This window comes from Zootoca vivipara, chromosome 9, assembly GCF_965207765.1.
Source record: "Zootoca vivipara chromosome 9, rZooViv2.hap1.1, whole genome shotgun sequence".
NCBI classification, from domain to species: domain Eukaryota; kingdom Metazoa; phylum Chordata; class Lepidosauria; order Squamata; family Lacertidae; genus Zootoca; species Zootoca vivipara.
Window position 1 is genome coordinate 49,214,097 of NC_142592.1, and position 24,842 is coordinate 49,238,938.

General features: G+C 40.6%; 1 protein-coding gene across 2 annotated transcripts in view; it reads left to right on the top strand.

Annotated features, from left to right (window-relative positions):
• The window catches only part of IGF1 (insulin like growth factor 1), a 63,578-nt gene extending 39,592 nt beyond the window's left edge, over positions 1–23,986 (top strand). The window contains exons 3-5 of one of the 2 annotated variants that reach the window (XM_035128373.3): positions 8,765–8,946; positions 14,304–14,359; positions 22,294–23,986. In XM_035128373.3, coding sequence (XP_034984264.1) covers positions 8,765–8,946; positions 14,304–14,359; positions 22,294–22,333 — 278 coding nt within the window. In that variant the 3' untranslated portion in view covers positions 22,334–23,986. The remainder of the gene's footprint in view (positions 1–8,764; positions 8,947–14,303; positions 14,360–22,293) is intronic. The other variant, XM_035128374.3, reaches the window with a different exon arrangement.
• Positions 23,987–24,842: the final 856 nt, after the last annotated feature.

Sequence of the window (24,842 nt, forward strand, 5' to 3'; positions counted from 1 at the left end):
GGAATTATAGAGGTGTCAGTGACACAAAAATATTTGTCAAGTAATGATTAGAGATGTTCAGAATGTGCTGAATTCTTTTTTGACTGTGGTATTTGGCATAGAATTTAGATACTGGGAAAAGATCAGCCTTTGATATTTAAAAATGCAGTTCTTTATACAGGATGGTGATTAAGGTGTATTGAAAAAATATTCAGGCACTAGCATCAACAATGGCTTCAGTGTCATTGTTGAGATGGGAAATAAATTTATTTACTGCTAATGTGGATTTATAGCCCACTGAAGGGTTGAACAAAACTTGCTAAATAAAAGCATTGTATGCTGATTTCTGCTAATGTTGAACTTTGCTGCATCTCCAGGGGAAGGGAATTCCAAGTCTGTTGAGAGGAAGATATCAAGAATGCCCAACAGTTCAATCCTATGCAGAATTCTTACTGAATTCAATGGGATGCTTGAGGAATTCGTTTTCTGTGAATTCTCATAGCAGCTGGTCTGATCTGCATATCCCAGAATAATGTGTGGATCAGAATGCAATTATCCTTGAAATTTGTGAATTAGTACATTGAAATATACTTGAAATTTGTGAATTAGTACAATGAAATATACTAAAGTACTCAGCTTTAAAAAAAAATCCATAAGAAATACAATTCTCAAATGAAAGCCAAACCAATCAATTAAAACAAGACAAATACAGTGTATACTAAAAGTGGCCAGATGCAAAAGTGACACAGACCAGAAATAGATCAGTCTGTCCCTACTCCAAAGTAGAGGTGTATACAGCCTCTTTTTTCTGTTTTTTTAGCTGTCAAGTTCTCCCTTTTTAAAGGGAAATTCCCTTATGCTGAATAGGCTTCCTCATGAGAAAGGGGAAAACTTGACAGCTATGTGTCCTTGCCGTCCTGATTTGGTTTTGGGGTGACTTTAAATGACTCATTTGTATGTATCAGAGCCCTATGGTGCTTTGAGCGAGTGGTCACAAAAGGCTCCAGTTGTCAGGAGGCAGATTGAGGAGAGGTGTGAGAGAGTGATAGGAAACAGAAAAAGAAGAATACAGCAAATGCCATAAAATATTTGGCATCTGTTGCTCCTTACTGTTCATTTCTGAACCAAAATCACAACGACCGGCTTCACCAGCTTCTAATTATCTTATCACAGTCCTTAATAAATCTGGCAATTCCCTTTTTGTGTCCAACACAGCATTTTTCTTGCCAAAGTATCATATTTGTTTTCTGGCAACCTTCAGCTTTCCAGCCATGGAATCTGACCTAGGCTTGTAAACTCTGACGAGCTGGCGACACACTCGCCCTCTAGAGCATTATATTGGTCTAAAGCAATACATGATATCAGCTCCCACTCTCTTGCTGGCCTTCATCTCCAAAGAATCCTGAACACTATAAAAAATTTCCACCTCAGATCCCAGATCAATACTGCCTATAGGTTCTGCTCTTCACACCAGCGCAGCTGGCTCCAGAAACTACTGTGTTGAGGATAGAGGCCGTATCATGAGCTATGTAGACTTAATAGCTTCCCAATGGCAGCAGCCTTAGAAAGAGGGCATAGTGCAGTGCAGCTATGTGTGAGAGTAAACACTTTCCAAAGTACAGAGTTTACAGCAAGATTGAGAGAATGAGAGATAAAAATAAATAAAACAAAGATTAAGCAATTTGGAAAGGGGGGGGGGGGAACGGCTACTGGAAGCAGATTCCTCCAAGAGGAAAGTCTATTGCCCTATTTGATTGTGAGACATGTCTAGCAACCAAATTAAAAATTAACACAACCTGTTGATTTTATAACCTATTTTTCTGTAATGCATGCAAAGATGTTGGCAAGGCTTTCTGTGAAAGACCAGGGTCATCCAGATGCTCCAATATGGGCCCAACCTCGAACAAATATTAGAAGAGCCCCCTATATTCATTCATGAGATTTATGCCCTGCTTCCCAAAGCTCCCACACTTCACTGTCAGGAAGCGTCAAGATTCTCCCATTACTGCAAATCACCAATCAGCCATCTCCAACCTGGTGAGCTTCATGTTATTGGAGAACAGCTCGCATCAACCCTGACTATTGAATCTGCTGCCTGTGTAGAAGGCAGTTGTGGTTCAAAGCATCTGGAGGACCTTGGGTTAGGATGGGCCAACCATGGGGATGTGGTGATCCCAGAGGACCACCGATGAACAATTATTGAGAATTATGCTTGCCACTACCTGGAGCTTCATTCCATGTCCTCCTAGAAATGCTAGGAAACACATGGGCCAGAGATGATTTCATTCACATTGTTAATTGTAATTAGTAGAGGACTTGGTGATTATGCTTGATATTCCCTGGCATTCTGAAAGAGAATTAACTAATCAAGGCTGTAATTCAAAACTCGCTTATTTGGGAGTAAGCCCCACCAAAGTTAATGGGACTTATCTCTGAGTAGTGTATAGGATTGTGCTGTAAACAACTTTAAAATGTGTATCCCACATTTCATTCTGGGGGTGGGGGGAGTCAAAGCTGCTAAATAAGAGGCAACTAAAAACTACCACCACAAACGTCAAAATTGTGGCGTATGAATAAGCAGCAGGTACAGCAGCAACTGAGAATACAATGCAGCAATGTCAAGAAAACAAATCAACAATTATCCAAAGGAGGCAGGGAGTACTGCAGACAAGTCATGGATCCCCTACTTTTGAAAAAGTTTATACCTCTATGGAAGTTTCTATGTGAATGGTGCCACACATCCCCTGGGTGGGCTATACGGAAGCCTGGGATCTGCAGACCATCAATTGGGAACTCACCAACCTCATTCTGCCTTCATCCAGCCCTCACCTGCCTGCCTTCTTATTACATCTACTCCAGTTGTGGCACTGCTCAGTGTCCTTGCAGTATTCAGCAAGGAAGAGGATGGAGACAAAACTAGAATGGGGTTTTGCTCTGCTGGTCATTGGCTCTGGCTTCACTTATCATTGACTCTCTGACGCCACCTACTGTTGGTCTCCCTGCCTTCCACCCTTCCAGTCACAGTTGGCATCAGCCACCACTAAATCCAATACTGTACTGTACAGTTGTACCTTGGATCCTGAACGTCTTGCACTTGAACGTTTTGGCTCCCGAAGGCCGCAAACCCAGAAGTGAGTGTTCCAGTTTGCGAACGTTCTTTGGAACCCGAACGTCCTATGTGGCTTCTATGGCTTCCAGTTGCGTGCAGGAAGCTCCTGCAGCCAATCAGAAGCTGCGCCTTGGTTCAACAACCAAGGTACAACTGTAATAGTAAACCAAAACAGAGCCCTTATCAGAAAAGGCAGCGATAAGGGAACCCAGTCAGGTGACTTCTGAAAGCTTGCCCCAAAAGAGTATTTGACAGTGCAAGCCTATACATTCCACTGAGTTCAGTAGGGCTTACTCCCAGGTCTGTGGGGTAAAGAATTGCAGCCTTAGCATTCTGATAGATATTTTATATGTATTCTCCTTGCAAACTCAGCATACATGCTCTCTTGTGATTTATGAGAACAAAATGTTTCACAATAAGTCTTCTTTACAAAAAAAATGTGTTTAATGCAAATAAGTTCATTCAACATGTAAACATATGCTACATTTGGCAAAGAGAAACTGTTGCAAACACACTTGTTTTACAACTGTTACTGCTAAAATTTAAATGCAAGTTTAAAATAGGGTTGCCAGACTCAATAGAGGACAGGACTTCTGTGCCTTTAATTGCCCTGCTCTCTTTTGAGTCTGGAAACCTTAAAGAGAAACCAGCAGACCCTTTGTTAAATTTCCAAGCAAAGGGTCTGCTGGTTTCTCTTTAAGGTTTCCAGACTCAAAAAAGAGCAGGGCAATTAAAGGCACAGAAGTCCTGTCCTCTATTGAGTCTGGCAACCCTAGTTTAAAACAAAGCCCTCAGGAGGTAAAATCCAGAGTAGGCTTTTAAAATAAATAAATAAATAAATAAATGAGACTGAAGTGCTTCATCAAGAGTAGGCATCCCCAAACTTCGGCCCTCCAGATGTTTTGGACTACAATTCCCATCATCCCTGACCACTGGTCCTGTTAGCTAGGGATCATGGGAGTTGTAGGCCAAAACATCTGGAGGGCCGCAGTTTCGGGATGCCTGATCAAGAGTTTGCATCTTTCTTGGTGACATGACAAGTAGGGATTTTTTTAAAAAAGCAAGAATATAAAGTAGACAAGCACAGCTTGCAACAAAATGTTGTCGGGCAAAGCGTTCCTCTTTCCAGGATACTACAACCTATGTCCCAGGAAAGAAGGAACTATGTTGCCTGCTGGGCTGAATCCTGAACTCCTCCGCCCCCAGCCAGTTACTTTAGAAGGCACCTGACTACACCATATCATTGGGTGGCCCATTTTTTATTTTATACTGTGGCTGCAAGGGAAGATCCTAGCAGATCCAAGTGGGGCTGGATCAGCTGAGCGGCAGCAACTTCCAGTTCTGCTTGACTGATCTCTATTCCAGAGTTCGCAACTGGAAACTCCAGCATGTAGCTGATCCCAGCTGGCCCTACTATTAGACAGTGTGAGTCACCCACTTTAGGTGGTGGGTGCTGGAGGGTAGGAAGCAACAGGAACAGAGCTATGAGAGCCACACGGCCCTAGCTCACACCTGCAAAACTAGCCTGTTGCCCTCAGCTGCAGTGGAGAACTCTGCCTCTTGTCAGAGTGTGGGAGTATCCTGTCCTTTAGCTTAGCCAGCAACATATCTTGGGCCGGCCCTGTCTCAGAAGAGATGGTTTAGAACAGGGGTCAGCTAACTTTTTCAGCAGGGGGCCGGTCCACTGTCCCTCAGACCTTGTGGGGGGCCGGACTATATTTTGGGGGAAAATATGAACGAATTCCTATGCCCCACAAATAACCCAGAGATGCATTTAAAATAAAAGGACACATTCTACTCATGTAAAAACATGCTGATTCCCAGACCGTGTGCGGGCCGGATTTAGAAGGTGATTGGGCCACATCCGGCCCCTGGGCCTTAGTTTGGAGACCCTGGTTTAGAAGAAACCACGGTCAGAACTGTGACACAAAAAGACATTAATTATTTCTGGCACTCTGACAATTCTCTTAAATTTGACTAGTATGCTCCAGCGAACAATTTGAGCAAAATGACTATATTGTTTCAAAGGTAGCTGAATCACACTTACTAATAGCCTATGGGTACTCTGTGGGGTTTGCTTCTGAGTAAAACTACAAAGCACGTGTCTGCAAAGATTCTGAACATCTTGGTTTACTGATGCTCCATCAGAGATGCAGTGCAGGAGTTTCCATTTCTGCTGTTAATGCCTTGAATTTCAACTATAAATCTGAACAGCAGGAAACATAGTCTGCAGAAGGAAATACTGTACAGCATGTTGCAAACTTTATCAAAACACTGGCTAGTCACCATGCTGCAAGACACACAAAGGCAATGGCCAAGCAGTCATTTGTTTCACCAGCAGTTAGCATGGATACTGGAAAAGCAATGTCCTGGGACCTCTGTAATTCTGCTCTTTGTACTAGCACACATACTGGTTGTGGGGAATGGACCACCACTTCAAGGACTCAGTGTGCTAGAACCACCATCCCTGTGTGTTATTAATATCCGCATTAATAATCAGCAACTGTTGGGCTTCTTCTGCCCACTCAGGTGTAAATGCATATTCTTTGATGAATACTGATTCTCCATTTTAAGTAGTGCAATCAAGGCTGGATTAGTCATTATCCTAAGTACCGTATTTTTCCATGTATAACAACAACCGCAACAAAAAAAATTGGGGGGCGGGATTGCCCAAGTTGTTGAGTTTTTTGGGGGGGAGATTGCCCAGAGTTATAGAGCTTGGGGGGGGGGGTACCACCACCAATAGCTCCACAGCCTACAGCCACCAATTGCCATCCCACCTCTTCTATCCATGTATAAGACGACCCACAATTTTTGCCTATTATTTCTAAGGAAATAATATTGTCTTATGCATGGAAAGTGAGGAGTAATTAAAGAACCTTTTAATGAGGGTGAAAGAGGAGAGCGCAAAATATGGTCTGAAGCTCAACATCAAAAAAACCAAGATCATGGCCACTGGTCCCATCACCTCCTGGCAAATTGAAGGGGAAGAAATGGAGGCAGTGAGAGATTTTACTTTCCTGGGTTCCATGATCACTGCAGATGGTGACAGCAGTCCCGAAATTAAAAGACGCCTGCTTCTTGGGAGAAAAGCGATGACAAACCTAGAAAGCATCTTAAAAAGCAGAGACATCACCTTCCCGACAAAGGTCCGTACAGTATAGTTAAAGCAATGGTTTTCCCAGTAGTGATGTATGGAAGTGAGAGCTGGAGCATAAAGAAGGCTGATCGCCGAAGAATTGATGCTTTTGAATTATGGTGGTGGAGGGGACTCTTGAGAGTCCCATGGACTGTGAGAAGATCAAACCTATCCATTCTGAAGGAAATCAGCCCTGAGTGCTCACTGGAAGGACAGATCGTAAATCTGAGGCTCCAATACTTTGGCCACCTCATGAGAAGAGAAGACTCCCTGGAAAAGACCCTGATGTTGGGAAAGATTGAGGGCACAAGGAGAAGGGGATGACAGAGGACAAGATGGTTGGACAGTGTTCTCGAAGCTACCAACATAAGTCTGCCCAAACTGTGGGAGGCAGTTGAAGACAGGAGTGCCTGGCGTGCTCTGGTCCATGGGGTCAACAACGAACAATGCATGGAAACATACTGTATACTGCACAACATGGATCCAGCAGTGTTGGCTGTTTGGTGACTGTATCTATCCTGCTCCCTGCAAATGGTCTGTTTTCCTCTGCCACTATGTTAGTTATGTTCTAATTAAATGGAACGATCAATTCAAGAAAATGCATTTTCTGTGGCTTCTGAAGGCACATTATCGGAATTGTTTATTCATTTATTTTTGCAAGCTGGCACCGGAGAGTAGAGAGCCCTGCTGGCTATTACAAGTCCTATGGGCTTTTCATTAGTAATTACTTGGGCAAAAAAGAGTGCAAAATGTCACTAACAGCACGATTCTCTGCACGTTTACTTGAAAGTGATTCCCATTGTGTTCAATGGGGCATACTCCCAAGTAAGTGTGCATAGGTTTGCAGCCAAAGTCTTTTCAATATGTGATTTGCGCAAGGTTTTTAAAAGAGCACACTGCTCCTATCTATGGCAACTTAATCTAGGGCACAGGCTAATGATGTAATATCCTGAGATGTGCTCTTTGTGTTGTAATTTATCACCAAAGCCTGAAGAACACCTGCATGACACGGGTATCAGATCAGCTTGCATGGTACTCCTGATCCTTCAGACCATTTGATCAGCGGGCTTCCAGAGCACACTGACCACCAGTCAGTTAGAAAAGCGTAGGGTGGCCAGTTACTGATTGCCAAAAAAGAGGACAGTGATTTGCATAAATTGTGGGTGTGCACCTTTAAGGCCCCTGCTCTCCCTTCTTTAAGATTCCACAGCCTTGCCATATACAATGGCTGGGACTGGATGTATGAGGGTGGGGAAGCAGATTGTCACACAAGCCTGGACCTCATGCAGCGATTGGGCCAAAACTGGGTGTGATGCCATCGCATAATGGCAGTGCGGTTACCCCAGAATGCTCCAGGCAAATAGGATATTCGGGGGGGGGGGGCTAATGAACCTAGGTATCAATATAATTAATTCTACATTTTTTTTAGTGGAGTTACTTTGTAGTTGTTTTTCTTTCATTAACCATGTTCCCATGTTCTTTTTTTGGCATTCTTTTTTTTTTGCACTGCTTGCTTTATTATTACAATTATTTTATTATGCTTATAACACAGTGGGAAAAATGATTCCTGAATGAGTGAAACTCAAGCATTCGTGTATAAAATCTATATACGTTAAGGCGGCCACTTACACAACACCAAAAATTACAAACCGTGGCATCAAAAAAGAAGGCTAAAGAGGCAGAAATTTGCATAAAAACATATATGCTAATTTATATGCATAGATGCAAATTTAGAAATAATGACTACAACTTAAATAGAAATACAACATCTCTCACCATAGTGGTGAGCAAGACTATGCCCAGGCGAGCTGTGTGCCCTTTTTATTCTGCTGTCCAGGTCTTAACTTTTGATGGGCAACTTCAAGACCACTGCTGCTCCCTTTAATGTTTTTTAGCTTTAAACCGCACCTGGACAGCCCTTCAAACAGAGAAATGTAAAGTAGGACACATAACTATTTTAATATACAGCCCTAATATACAGACATGCCTTGAACGGCCATGTGCCTAATGAACTCCAGCAAAGTTTTGGAGTTCAGCCAATATTTTTTAGCTACTGAATCCAGTAAAAAATATTATAGCACTTGCTCTTGTGGGCCCACTCAGCTAATAATACTCTAATGTTAGTAGCATGTTCAGGCTTTGGCCATCTCAGACCCTCCCAATGTCCTCATTTTCCAGGGATGTCCCTGATTTAAAGAAGCCGTCCCGGTTTCTGATTTGATCCTGGAATGTCCCACTTTTCCTTAGGATTGTCCCTATTTTCATCAGAGAAATGTTGGAGGGTATGGAGTTATCCAAACCCCCCCCCCCCCGAGCCATCTAAAGGCAATAGGGAAGTTTTAAAAAAATGTTTTATGTTTTATGACGTTTTTATATATGTTGGAAGCTGTCCAGAGTAGCTGGGGCAACCCAATAAGATGTGTGGGGTATAAATAGTAAAGTTATCATTATGGAATGGGACGTCCCTATTTTCATCGGAGAAATGTTGGAGGGTATGCAACTCTTCTCTAACAATGACTGGGTTTTGTTATACTTAGGTAAACCTGCAGGGTATGGAGGCAATAGGCGTCCACCTCCCACCCGAGGAATAGTGGATGAATGTTGCTTCCAGAGCTGTGACCTGAGACAGCTGGAGATGTACTGCGCTCCTGTCAAACCACCTAAATCGGCAAGGTCTGTACGTGCTCAGCGCCACACTGATATGCCTAAAGCACAAAAGGTAGGCAGAATATGATCAACTGTAACCTCCCAATATGTTGCATTTGGGGATTTCCAGCACTGATGCAGAAGGATGTTCATGAAGAACCATTCGTTCTTCATGCATTCATACTCCTGGGAACTCGCGCAGATAACAAAATCCATTTATTATATTATTGAAGATTGTGGGGCATTGCTTTAGAGATTATTTTAATTGGTGGATCACATGCCAACCAAAGGTAGTTCACAGCAGCGGCACAACCATAGTTGTTTGTTGTTGTTGTTAACTTTTGTTTGCTCGGTTTTTTTATTTAAAAAGAAGGTGGTCAAGTACAAAGGAGGACAGGCCTTTTCCTTTAACTGTTATATAGATGAAATTTCACTAAATGCAGCTTGTCTGCCTCAAGACTGAGAAGGCCTCAGCATGAGCAGGCCATGTGAAATAACTCAGTTTTATAGCAGAGACACGTGTGTTTATAATTTGTCAGGGGCCAAAACAATGCTTGGCCCAGAATGAGTCAGAACACTTTAAGGCTGGGGACATACAAAATCATTAGCAGCAGGTCCTGCTAGCTTGTTGGGGCCTTGACTATCTCAGGCAATAAACAGTATTGCAGCATAGCTGCCAAGTTTTCCCTTTTCTCGCAAGGAAGCCTATTCAGCATAAGGGAAAATCCCTTTAAAAAAGGGATAACTTGGCAGCTATGTATTGCAGAACACATATTAGTGTCATGAAAATACCAGTCAGGCCCTATCATAGACCTGTGTATATTCATAGAGTGCATGTATGACAAATGAAGATCAATAGTGGTGGACAAGCTGCTTTTCAGGGAAGATTATTATTATTAGTTATCATCAACAGCAACAACACTCCTGTAGAACTCACTGCCAATTGAGATTAGACAGTCCAGTCGTGTTGTCCCCCTGCTTAATGTCAGGAGCTTGTCAAAGACTTTCCTATTTCAGCAGGCATTTTAAGGTGGATTTCTGATCATTTGTTTTCATTTAAGAAAATTTGTATAAAGCTTAACTGTAAATAAAACCTACAAGCAGTAAAACATGCCACAGAACTGTCAGTAAGTATCAGTGTTAAAAATAAGCATATAGGGGCTTCCTGTTTCCGGCGGTGAGAAATGGCTGACTCCCACACAATCGGACCTCAGCTGTGCCAGTAATTCAGGGTTGATAAGGGGGTAATTAGCCCTGGCAGACTCCCCAGGGTGGGGGAGGACTGTCTCTTAGACCCGCAGACTGTCTGAGATTGCCAGCTTGCATCAAGGTGCAAGCGGCAGGACACTGGGTCCCAGAGCACGACACGGCTGGCCCTCTCCGAAGTCACTCTCATGGCTGGAAATATCTGTTTGATAAAATAATTAGATTTGGACAATAAACAGACATAGTCTGGACCAAAGAAGAGTGAGAAAAAACCTGTAGAACTGCACAGTCCCTGGTGTTTAAGTTCGTACTTCAAAGAGATTCTCATCATGGTGTTTGGATTACAGAGATGATTGGTACATTCTTTTTTTCTTCTCAATACCTACAATTGTTTTTCTATGCCAAGCCTCATTAAGAAACCTATTTTTTTTTAAGTACAGATGGACTTTTATTTATAATTAAGTATTCAATTGCGCAGCTTTACTTAGACTTGAAAGACTTGATAAAGATAAAAGAAGAAACAAGATGGTGCTTGTTAATATGATGCAGCATGGAAAGATGAGAATTCCTCCCTTTTTCGAGGGAAGTGGGAAATACTTGCTAGCTGACTTTATAATAATTTGAGACAACAATTTGGGATAACATACAGTGCATCTGTCTGCAGAATTTCTTCATTATGAGCAAGAGAGAAGGCTAAATGGATGTCTAGCAACCCCCCTTCTAGGGTCCAGAGGGGGGTATCTGTGGAATACAGTTCATTTACATTGCAATATTGCAAACAGTATGCTCAACAGGCAGGCTTGGACAACAGTTCGGATTGGAATAATTAAACAACTTGGGAGTTGCTGCGTCATTAAACTTCAAACGATAGACTTGGACAACAGCCCAGTTTGGAATGAAGTCAGGAAAAGCTGAGCTGGCAAATAGACAGTTGAAAATATATACCAGTGTATATATAATAAAATAAAGCTGTACTCGGTGGATGAAAAGATATGTGATTTCTGACATGATTTAGAATCGCATAGGGACAGAGAACTTTAAAGCGTTAAGATCAGAATGTGGAAAATATGAGAACAACAAGAAGAAGGCAGGAACAAAGATATTGGAGATATACAGAGGTCCAGACTATGGGAAGCCTGGAAAAATTAATAATTAATAATTTGGATTGTAATTTGGTTGTTTTTTATTTTAGTTTATTGTTTTTAATTGGATTATGATTATGATTTGATGGATATGTTATTTGGCTGTTTTTATAGGAAAATCAATAAAAATGATTTTTTAAAAAAAACATATAAAAAGTGAATTGAATAAAATCAACAGGTAATTGTATACGTTCTAAGCTAAGATTATAGTTTAAAACACACAACAACTTTACATGTCTGAGTAGGCTTGCCTATGCAGAAAAGTTTTAGATGAGCACTGAAAAAATACACTTATTCTTTGATTCTTAAAAACATTTTTATGTACCCCTCTTAAAAATTCTTTCTTTTTCTAAAACTACAACTGAATGCACAATTATCCAAGTGAAATCTGTGGGTCTTAAGTAAAAAACTAATATTAAACAAAAGTTTAATGGTGGTTTTTTTATATTCTAGCCTTTGCCAAGTCTTAGGAACAAGGTGGCCTAGAATTCCAAATCAGTCAGATAAATATATTGGCTTATTTAAACCATCTTTCCCAGGCTGATCAGGAGCCAGATGTGGACCATAAACCAGTTTGCCTCCTGCAAGAACAGACCACAGCCTGTCAAGAAAACTTAGAGTGATCAAACTGAGACAAATCATCCTATGGGAATGAGACCAAGCTCTCAGAGTGATTTTGTTCCATTGATATCATTGGCTGCATGGAAAAGTCTCATTAAGGCTGGGAGGATATTCAAACACAAACCAGATGCTTCCATTGATTTTAAATGATCTCAGCTGTTCAAGTTAGTCACAAAAGTTTGTCACTCAGACAAAAGTAGCATTTGTACACTGCACTGTCATTGCAGCCACTCCAGTGATAATCAAAGCACTGGTGCAAAGAAAAGGAATGTTATTTCTAGAGGTTAACACACCATCATCTCTCATGTTCAGAGAGAGGTTTCTAAATATAATATAGCTTTATTACTAGACTCATCCTGAATTATACCAGAGTACATAATTATACCAAAGTACATAATTTCATAAATTAAACTTACAACAAAAGATATATGCCGGGTTCAAGAGAGACATAAGCACAAGTGGACTATAATAATGATTTCTCTGCATATCAATTGTCATTGTCATCAAGTTATTTGTATGCCACCATTCCATTGTTAAAACCATGCTCAAGGTAACATGAAAAGGTTTACATAATGACAAACATAACGAACACAAGATTTTGTATAAGATTTTATATAGTATTTGTGAAATCTGGGCACAAGCCACTCTCCAGCAAATACAGCCGCTCACACAAAAGGAGAGCAGTACAGGTCTTTGTAGAGTCATCTTCCTTGCACCAGGTTCTCAACTAGCCCTCAGCCACATTTGTTGTTGTTTAGTCGTTTAGTCGTGTCCGACTCTTCGTGACCCCATGGACCATAGCACGCCAGGCACTCCTGTCTTGCACTGCCTCCCGCAGTTTGATCAAACTCATGTTCGTAGCTTCGAGAACACTGTCCAACCATCTTGTCCTCTGACGTCCCCTTCTCCTAGTGCCCTCAATCTTTTCCAAGGATTCTCTTCTCATGAGGTGGCCAAAGTATTGGAGTCTCAGCTTCACGATCTGTCCTTCCAGGGAGCACTCAGGGCTGATTTCCTTAAGAATGGATAGGTTTGATCTTCTAGCAGTCCATGGGACTCTCAAGAGTCTCCTCCAGCACCATAATTCAAAAGCATCAATTCTTCGGCGATCAGCCTTCTTTATGGTCCAGCTCTCACTTCCATACATCACTACTGGGAAAACCATAGCTTTAACTATACGGACCTTTGTCGGCAAGGTGATGTCTCTGCTTTTTAAGATGCTGTCTAGGTTTGTCATTGCTTTTCTCCCAAGAAGCAGGCGTCTTTTAATTTCGTGACTGCTGTCACCATCTGCAGTGATCAAGGAGCCCAAGAAAGTAAAATCTCTCACTGCCTCCATTTCTTCCCCTTCTATTTGCCAAGAGGTGATAGGACCAGTGGCCATGATCTTGGGTTTTTTGATGTTGTACTTCAGACCATATTTAGCGCTCTCCTCTTTCACCCTCATTAAGAGGTTCTTTAATTCCTCCTCACTTTCTGCCATCAAAGTTGCATCATCTGCATATCTGAAGTTGTTGTTATTTCTTCCGGCAATCTTAATTCCGGCTTGGGATTCATCTAGTCCAGCCTTTCGCATGATGAATTCTGCATATAAGTTAAATAAGCAGGGAGACAATATACAACCTTGTCGTACTCCTTTCTCAATTTTGAACCAATCAGTTGTTCCATATCCAGTTCTAACTGTAGCTTCTTGTCCCACATAGAGATTTCTCAGGAGACAGATGAGGTGATCAGGCACTCCCATTTCTTTAAGCACTTGCCATAGTTTGCTGTGGTCAACACAGTCAAAGGCTTTTGCATAGTCAATGAAGCAGAAGTAGACGTTTTTCTGGAACTTCATGCGGTGTCCCTAATGCTAAAATGCAGACTTGTGGCTCAACTGCCACAGATACCCATTTGAGAGAGGACAGTGAGAGGGTAGTATGGTAAACCTGGCCGTACCTGATTTCGGTCCAAATCCCGACTGATTTGTGGATGCAGCAAATGACACTGGGAAACCTGAGAGGGACATATTCATGTGCAAAATACATGTTTGCTTAAAGTCCAAGATTCAATCCCTGGCACCTCCAAGTAGGAATGAGAAAGTCGCTGACTCAAATCCTGGAGTCAGTATGTAGACAACACTAAGATGGACCAATGGAGCACAGCATCCTATATATCCTATATCCTATATTTCCCTTCTGTCTGCTCCCCATTTGTAATAGAAATAGTAGCAGTCTATTTTCTGTATTTTAATGTTTGATGGATTTCTGTATTTTTAGAATTTCTGTTTTGTTGGAAGCCGCCCAGAGTGGCTGGGGGAACCCGGCCAGATGGGCGGGGTATAAATAATATATTATTATTATTATTATTATTATTATTATTATTATTATTATTATGAGGGTGAATAACATTTTTTTTAAAAAAAATCGTGAAGTGTGCTGAAAGATCTCTATAAGTAAATGTTTTCTTTCATTTTCAGGAAGTGCATTTGAAGAACACAAGTAGAGGAAACACAGGAAACAGGAACTACAGAATGTAAGAAAATATCATCCATAAAAGTGAAGAATGAATGTGCCATCTGCAGGATACTTTGCTGTAAATAAATTGTCAAACATTGGACAAAACACTAAAGTTCAATAAGCTTGATGAAATTTCCACTAATGGGCATTCTCCCAATGAACAATGCAAGTAAACATTCCAATAGATATCAACTCAGTGCTAAAATGTTTCTGAGACTGGCAGATCACTGTTCTAATTGTTCACCTGCTATAAATGTCCTACACACACACACACACACACACACACACACACCATGCATACACACAGAGAGACAATAAATCCTGTGCCCCTCAAAAGCCACCAGATGTACAGGCCTTTGATGGATCCAATTGCACTAAATTAACTTATGAACCCTGCTGTTGGAGTCATTCACCAGCCTTGTCTAAGTGGGTTATGTTTTTTTGTTTTGTTTTTAATATTTGCACTTCCATACAAGCAACAGACTCTGTTTCTTGCAGTGTCTGATAACATTGTTTGTTTGCCCCTTTCCGTATTTGCACATTTTGACATTCCCAGTAGCAGTGACAGTAACACATCAGTTACAGGAGTAGCATTCTGACAACATATGAGTTGCATGCATTCACCCCAGTTAGGGACATGGTTCAATATGCACACAGAGTTCCTGTGTAGAATGGAAGCACCATTTACTTTGATAGATGAAGTGGCTACACACATTACATCCCTTACTTACCTATGAAAACACTCTCAGTCCCTGAAGTGAATGGAGCCGGCTGCATACACTTGAGCTCCACGTGTGCATGAGAAACCCTTGTTTGCAACAAATTGCTGGGTCAGGGTAACAGATTTTAAGACAAAGGCTCACCACCACAACACATGAAGATACAAATAGATACAACAAGGACAATTGGGGTGTTGTTTTTTGTTGTTTAGAATCAGTTAAGAGCACACAAAAGGCTATCTTAAATCCTTGGTGATTCTTTCAGGTGATGAGTTATTTTGCCACACTATAAATAAAACATCTTTTCCTCCATGTAGTGCAGTATGTAAAAATTTAGCATATCAATAACACACATATAATCAACATTATGTAAAACTGTTTCATAGTACAATGGTGCTATTTTGTAGCTTGTTTTATGGAAGGGTCTGGCAAAAACGGTAAGAGGTAAAAGCAAAATAACAGTGGAGCTGGGTGAGAAAGGTAAAAGGTGAAAGGGAAGGAATTTGTAGGAAACACATGCATAATTTTTAAAAAGGCTTCCAAATAATAATAAAAAATCAACTACCAAGTAATAATATCTATCAAGTAATAACATTGCTATCCCAAACTGATGAGATTTTCATCTGACTCTGTTTATCCAACTGAGTGGCAACATACAAACCAATGCATGATGCCACTCCAAAGAAACTGGCATCTTGTTCTTGGCTAGTGGCAATTTGGGAATTAGCTCTGAGTGACATTGAAAAGATACAAATTATGGCTTGGCAACAGCATGGGAACACGTGTACCCAACTGATGCTTCCCTAGTGTTCCAGGTCCTTGGTGATTTCCCTAAGTTCTTCTAGGCTCTGGTTTATAACACTACTTTCTTATCACTGTAAACTAAATATCTGGGACATCATCAAGTAGACCTGAGCAACGCAATCTGAAGACTCTTGCTGTACTGTACCACTTAGGACTACAGATGGGAGACTGCAGGTCTGAAATGTTTGCCTGTATATAAAAATGCCTGTATACAGAAAAATAGCAATTAGGAAAAATGATTTTAACCTCATTTTCTCCCTGACACGCTACTTTTTTGTTTGCGGGGTATTCTGTGCCCAGAGTATTTCCAAAATGATACTGTCCAGCAAGAACCTCACCATGTGATTCTGCTGATTATGTAACTTGAGTCCCAGGTGGTACTACCCTCCAACTCCCCCCCCCAAACAAAAAATAGATTGCAATGCCTACCTTGGTGCTCCGTAAGACTTTATTTAAACTGTGACATGAATAGGAACTCTTAACTGGAGCCCAGGTGAGAAGCAAGCAACCCACAAAACATTTGACTCAGTAATGTTTTAGGAAGTATTACAGTGAGGAAACAAGCCAATAAATAAAATAGCATCATGTAATTTTAGACTGTCCTAAAAACACTTGCATGCAATAAGTATGGTAGCTGCGTGCAAATAAGCCTCGTTTGCTTTCTATGCCCCCCTTCCTGGGAGAATGTCTCATTTAACTCAATGGGGCTGGGATTGCACTATAATCCTGACCTGCCCATATCAACAAAGGCATTAAGTTCAATGGGACCTAGAGAGGTTTGCTTTCTGCATAGGATCGGGCTGCATGAGCTCGGATCTAATGCAGAACAGGCTCAGATGTTGCAACAGTCTTGTGTTGGCCCTCTGAAAGGATATCAATTTTATTCGTACCTAGCAGTAATTTTTACATATCTTTGGGTGGTGGCTGGAACCTATGAATGTATATACATATGAAGTCTTCTGCTGTATTCAAGGCTACTCCATTTTTACAAGCAAGAGATACACAAATGAAGGATTTGGGGGGGCAGGGGGGGGATCTGTAGCAATTTTGCTTTACCTTTTACTGATTTGGTCAGCTATGCCAAAGTGGTGCTATTGTTTTGTTTAAGAAAGTACTTGACTTTTTAAAAAAAAACTATAAAAGAAAGTATATGCATATTTTAAAGAAAAGACATTGACGAATATATAGATTTTGCTTATTAAAATAGGAACATGCCTAGCCATAATTTTTCAACTTTTTGTCATTTTTTTTAAAAAAAAGGGAGGGAGGAATTGGGACAGTACTTACATTATTTTTAAAATGAGAGAAAAATAAAATCGCCAAAATTAATAATGTTAGGTGTCGCATTGACTCTCAGAACAGAAGTGTAGTGCTGCAGCTTAATTTCCATTTGTTTTGGTGGGTCATATACAGGGATACTGCTCTAACCCCACTGGGATGAATGAATGTTGCAGTACAACAGTGCTTAATGGAGCCACTCTGGGTCATGGCACAGTCCTCCCCCCATTAAAAGCATCATGCGTTCTTGCACAAGGGTTACATTGGGATTGTTTGTATGCAATGGTTACATTGCCTTGGTGGAAATCACCTTTCACTTGTCAGGGCATTTTCTTCAGATCCCCCTACCCACGTAAGTCCACCACCTCCTCCAGAGTTCCTCTGGAGCAGAATACAATATGGCACTTTCCACTAAGGCAAAGTCACCATATGGATATAATCCAGTCTTATCACACCAAATTACGAAAACCTTTCGTCCTGGCCTTGGTTAGGACTAGAAGTCCACATTATCATTCAAAGGGTGAGTTGCCTATACAGCTCCCTGGAGTGTTTTCACACAACAAGAAAGACGCACTTGAGCCTTACTTGTGCCTTCTGCTCGCATGCATGAAGTCATAAAACACAGAGTGCCATTTTTTAAAAAAATACTTTTTCTATCCATGATTCCTGAACTACCAAGTAATAATAATATTAATAATAATAATAATAATAATAATAATAATAATAATAATAATACCCTCGCCAATGTGGCTGGGTTTCCCCAGCCACTCTGGGCGGTTTACACCACATAAAAAATTGTAAAACATCAGACATTAAAAACTTCCCTAAACAGGGCAGCCTTCAGATGTCTTCTAAAAGTCAGATAGTTGTTTATTTCCTTGACATCTGACCGGAGGGCGTTCCACAGGGAGGGCGCCACTACCAAGAAGGCCCCCTGCCTGGTTCACTGTAACCTCACTTCTCGCAGTGAAGGAACCGCCAGAAGGCCCTCGGCACTGGACCTCAGGTGGAGGTGCTCCTTCAGGTATATTGGGCTGAGGCCGTTTAGGACTTTGAAGGTCAGCACAAAACTTTGAATTGTGCTTTTGAGAAAGAGTTGAAAATATATGGCTAGCATTCTGTGAAACTGAAATTGTGTGCATACATTGAGTCTGTATGTGTGATTTTTTTTAAAAAAGAAAAGAAAAGCTTTATATGGTTTTCACAAACATCAAAATGTGCAAAAATGACACCTTTATGGTTCTTTTCAAATGAAAGTTAAATCTGATTGGAGATTCTTTGCGTTTAGATAGGGGGGGAAATTGTTCTGATGAAAGTATACTCAGTCTATTTAATGTGTTTCAAAACTACTTTTAGCCTGGAAATGAATTGTAGTAATTTATTAAAGACACAATATATACCACTGATTCCTCTTTTAAAAATACCATTGCAGTTCAAACAAGTATGCCGTATATTTTATTGTTTATTCAAATAGACTTTCCATTGTTCTGATTTCAAATGGCCTCTCTAATTTAAATGCCTGTGCATTTGATGATTATTTTTAAAAGGGGGATTAGGATTTTTTGCTCTATTTAACAAGTCACAAATCTTCATTGGTGACTTTCCTCACAAGCCATTAACTATATAGAAGCACCATTTGGTAAATCATGTAAATCAAATTCCTGTCTTGAAGGAGAAACAAATCCTAAGTGCAAACCTATATTCATTTTAATCCTGCAATAGACATTTTTGCTTATCACAATATTACAGTATTCTACAAGGACTATCATTGCTCAAACACAGTATCTTGTGTACAATTTTTTTCTGTTTGACTTTTACATGAAGGAGGTTATAAGAATATCTGAAACTTGACTACATATAATACAATATAGAGATACCACTCTAACAAAGACAAAACTAGACAATATTTTCACTTCCCTTGAAAGATTGAGACTAGGTGCAGATAGTGGTTCCAGCTGACTTCAAGTTAATTGTGACAAGTTAGTCCCATAAACTAGCTGAAGACCTGTTGCTTTAATGTGATTTAGTCACAACTGCTGAATCAGGGCCAATAGTTTTTCACATGCTTGAAGGCAGAATAATTCAATGAACGCTGTCCATAGGGCACATCTTTACTTTCTCTGTCCCACTTTGCCACTGGAGACACTTGGGCTAAACCTAGCCCAGAGATGCTGAGCTGGCCAACCATCCCTCATCAAAGTAGCTCTCCAAGAAAGTGAGTTGCTGGCCAGGTCACTACAGTCTCTAGTCATCCAAGTGTTTAAAGCACAATTAGATTTTGCCACCTTCCCAAGTGGCTTCTGTTTTGCAAACTCATTTCTGCAAATTCTAAACAAGGCTATTGGAGTCTCTCCTTAATTCCCTCCAAGACAATATTTGAAGGGGTGTGTGAAACGTGAAATTTAAAACATACTTATGAAGTTGTACTATACCAAATCATACTCTTGGTCCAACTAGCCCAGTATTGTTTTGCCTGACAGGCAGAAGCTCTCCGTGTTCTCAAAGAGGGAGAGATTTTCTCCTCCCTACCTTATCTTTTTACCTGGAGATGCTAGGGATTGAACCTGGTACCTTCTGAATCACTGAGCTATGCCGTCTCTCTTGCCATTTATTACATGGCACATCCATAACTACAGGAGAAATTAACATATGTGCCCTTGGACAATGATAGCTCTATCATGCTACCTTAGAGATATACTAGTATCTGTACCTAGCTCCATATTGATTGCATGAAGGGTGCATGTTTTGATTTTTTTTCTTTTCACTTTTCAATAACTTGCAACGTAACCACAACTTTCTGCTTCTCACTTGCATTATTTATTTTCTGAAATGTCACGCTGTAGCTGTTTTCATTGGAATGCATCAGCACAGCCTTACATTTGCAAACCAAACATAACCAACACTTCAAAAACATGTGTTTCATTCACTAGGACTACTTAGATAACTTTGCTGTGCTACTACCACAGCCATCTAATGAATGGTCACTGTGACATCACTACACCTAGCCATGCACGTTCCTTCTCTGCTCACTGGCACCATTTTTGAAAACTCTCTCTATATATAGGTTTACTTTATCTCACACACACCTGCTGTGCACTCCTGCTCTCTAGCAGTGGAATACATGTCTCTTTCAATATGTTTTTGGTAGGCAACCCAACTCCAATTGCACAGAAAATGAGGGCATAATGGAGAATGGGACTACTGTTAATCCTGTGCTGACAACAACAAAAACAAAAACAAAAACGTGGACTATTTGGGAAAGGCCTTTTGGCTGCAGGGACACCCTGTTTCAGACAATAAGGAAAAATTTACCTTGTGCTGCTTGTTAATTGCAGCCCCGTTGGACCACAGTTACACCTCTACCTCCTGTTCATACATCTGGTGACCCATCCAATTGCCTTTGGGAAATTGTGCAAGTGGCCACCATGATTTGCATACAGCAACCTTTTTCAAAATGTCTCCCTGCCAATTTGGTATGCAGTCACAATTAGATCCTGTTGAAATCAATGTGGAATATTCGCCATGATTAACATTGCCTGGATCCAACCCACTGTTTATTCTTATTAGATCCTAATACCAGATAATAACACGGGCCCAGATGTTTCACAGGGCTACTTCTAAGTTGCTTATTTGCTGCTACAACTGCACATAATATTGGGGTTGACACCCTACCTGTGTTTAAATTCCACAGATACCAATGGAGTAGATCTACCAAACAGATCTACTGATAATTGACCACCAATAAACATAAGTCCAAGGATGCAGACTATCTGATGCACAATCAAAAACATTATAAAAGGGGGAAAAACATTAAAGAAAAACTGACTGAATTGATGTGTGAAATGTTGGTGGATGCACTTCTTGCTGAAAATCATTAAATTTCTTTTCTTTTTCTTTTGGCCGCTCCTGAATAATGTCTTGCTTTGCTAAGAAAGCCTGTTCCTTTTATAATGGTCACTAAATGGCGTGATTTTGCTGCTAAGTAACCTTAAAAGTAAGGTTGTATGTTATGTACAACTTGCATGCGGAATTTGGCAGCATACGCTTGGCATGAGGAGTCATCGTACTGTCATTATGGGAGGATAACAATGACCCTTGAAAGTGTGACTTTCAATATAAAGTAGCATTTTCCCACATTAAAGGAAGCAGACTTGGGTTTACTAAAGGATATATTTACTAAAGGGTACATGACAAGGAGCCGCAGCTAATCCTGGACCATTAAGAAGTATAACTGTATAGTACCCTTGTCTGAAAATATGTTTTTCATTCATTCATTTTTTAAATTTTTTTTGCTTTATCTCTCTCTCTTTTTTAAAAAATTACATAATCCCTCAAACTAAGCCACAACAGCATTAAACCAGAAAACTTTAGTGTTGATTGAATTGCCCTGCCTCACTTACATAAATAGGGATTGTTATTGGTACTAAATGGCACTGAGGAACTAATTCAATGCTTAATGTGGCAATACACATAGCACGATGACTGTAGATAGAGATGGATGCCCCAGTTTTGAGAACATTCGTACATATTTCACTGATGGTACTGGACTCACACAACCTGGAGCTTCACATGTGCAAAGTGGCCTCTATTCTCCTCCATGGCTGCAAATGTCCTGTGCATATCAGTGGGAATCCATACTAGTACATATGCAGAACATTTCCTCAATTCATGGAAGGGAATGGAGCTGCTGATGGCCAAGATGTAACCTGACACAGGTGTATAGTGGGATGCTCCCAACATCAGCAGTGGCAAAGAAAGCTTTACTTGAGCTTGCAGAACTTCATATGCCCCAAATGGCAATGGTGGTCCTATTTCATTGGCCTGTGGGTTGCAGCCTATGTCCAAATCCTACCTAATGAGACCTTTCTTTTTCACTTGCAAAGGAGAAAATGCAGTATTCCATTGCCCTTAATTTATGACCAGCACTTTGCTATTGCAGAATGAAATTTATGGGGATAGAGCACTTTGAACATGTCTTTCCTAGCCAAGGTTGTGTGCTGGGGAGGGGGGAAAGACTCCATGCATGTACATGATTTTGCACGCCTTAATTGTTGTTGCTACTTTCTTGTAATCGATCCATTAGCTTAAATGCCTGTTGTAAGCAGTCTACCAAAACTGTTTTGTAATTTAGGTTTATTTCCACTTGCAGCCCAATCCCCAAAGCGCTCCGCCGGCACAAGCCCCATTGAGGACTGGAGCCTTAAGCAAGGAACTTGCCTGCATCAAACTTACACAAGGGCAAGCTTCCTTACACTATACAGTAAATGAGAACAACTTTTACTTTGAGGTATGGCAGAGTGACTCTGATGCATTTCTAACCAATTCCAGTGATGAAAATCAATTGTGACCCAAGGAGAGTAATGAAGCAAGTGAAGCAACCAGCTGGTGTGTTACAGCATGTTTTTTTTCTGAATAGGTTTTGCGAGCCAAAAACAAGATTCCTTAGTGGGAAAGGACATATGCTGCTTTAAAAAACAATCAGAATGTGGTGAAGTGTTTCACATAGTTCTGGGAGACTTTGAAGTACCACATGCTTGTTATAAGTACATCCCTAGAGGCACAGCTAACAACAAAACTAAATGCAAATTTCCAGTATGCCTCCAGCAGATATTTTTTCTGTATGTGTCCAGCATAATCTAATCTATAAGGCAACAGGATCAAGGACTGACTGATACCTGGATGAGTGCACCCTCTGCAAAGCTAGAATGTCATAGTTAGCCATCTAGCTTTCATGTATTTTTAGTTACTTAGCTGCCAAAGTGCTAAATGCTGAGATTAATATTCATTTGTTTTCCACAATGCCATTCTTCCAAACAAAAATATGAGCTGGCCCACTTACCTTAAATTAAGAGTATGGTCAACATCGGAACATGAACTGGCCCACTTACATCTTAAGAAAGGGTATGTGCAACCTCAGGATTTAGATTAAACTGTACAAGCATGGTTGTATGTGGGCACTTGAATTCCTAAAAATTCACTACTGAAAGCTCTTGATGCCAAGCATATAAGCAAAAACCATGATTACGGACATCGTTTGCTCACCCTGTCAGCTCCTCCCATACACCAAAAAAGTCCATAATCCTTGAAACACTTTGGCGGCATATGTCGTACTGAGGTAGAAGGGCAATGCACCAACACAATGCTTTGTAGATTGGGCTGTAAATGTTTGGATTTGTACAGTTTTTATTTTTCCCTGTGCTCATTCAAAATGCAAACTGTCATGACCTAATGACAAGTAAATAATATTTCATACTGTGTATGTAACATCAGTGTGTTGCAGAACCCCCCACCCCACCCAAACAACTACTTCAACAATAGAACTCACCCCATTATTCTCCCCATTTAGCACTGGTAAGCTTTCCAAGATACACAGGAATGCCAAGTAATGAAGGTTTTAGTGCTTGTGAAAAGAAAAACTGATATTGCTAGTTCACAGGTCCCTCTGAACCATTTAGCCATGTCTCCCACTCTGTGCAAACTTTCTAACCCGGTAAACATTGATCCATAAATCAATAGTGTATTCATGCTTCTTAAAAGGCTCTTTATATGCATTTATCTTGATAGGTCCAAAAGATCTCAAGATCTACTTGTCTGGTTTTCATTGTTTGTTTTTCTAAATCTCCACTGATGCAGTAAAAAAGGGGGGGGCTTGGTCACACTGTATAATAAAATAAAGACTATGGCAACCTTTGGTTGGTAGAATGTACTGAAATGTTTGCACCCTCTTGAGATCCAGTCCAAAATGTGAAACATTACTGTAAGAGGGTATCTTTCTAATGTATTTGTATGTATAGTTGATACCTCTGTGAGGTCTAATAAAGAATAATGGTTAATAAACATAACTGTGCTAAGCATCTTCCTTGCTCCAGGATAGCTCTGACTTCTTTGGCTATAAAGCAATTGCTTTAGACTCAGGCTCTGCACTTGTGAGAAAAAACACAGAAAGAGTGTTGGCTGGTGATCTTCAATTAAGATAATCAGTACTCCTCTCTCTCTCTCTCTCTCTCTCTCTCTCTCTCTCTCTCTCTCTCTCTCTCTCTCTCGTTATCACCAGCCACACTCTTTCTTTCTCTTGCCCCCCATGCCCTTTAGAAAGAGAGAGAAAGAGTGTGGGATGAATGGATGATAGATGAATGGAGGCTGTAGGCTGTGTGAGTGAGAATGAATGGAGCGCATCCTGTGTAAATAAATCAATGCTGTGAAAGAAAGGGTATGGAGTGGCTCCAGCCCTGCTAACTGTGGGTATGCAGTATCTGACATATTACTACCAAGGGAATGCAACCTTCAGAGGCAGAAGAAGAAGAAGATTATTCACCCCTCCTTTAAAGTGAAACAAAAACATGACCAATGTTAACAAAATATACAAATGTTAGGGGAAAGTGTGCATAAAAATGAATATATTAGTGAAAATAACATGCAGTACCGTATATTAAGAGAAATTGCTTGCAAAAAGGTGTACATTGGTCAAAACTGCACCCGAAATGTGTTTATTAGGAGAATTTTACACTAACAATACAGGGCTTTTCTTTTCTTTGAAACTGCAAACTGCTGCGGAAATTTGGAATTTAAGATTTGGAAAATGAGAAACTGAGTGAACTGATATTGACAGATCCTTCCATTCTTAGTGGAGTGGCCACACTCAGTGCCGGAATGTGGCCACTGGAGGATTGACCAAGGTTGAAAGAGGCCCTCAGGCCA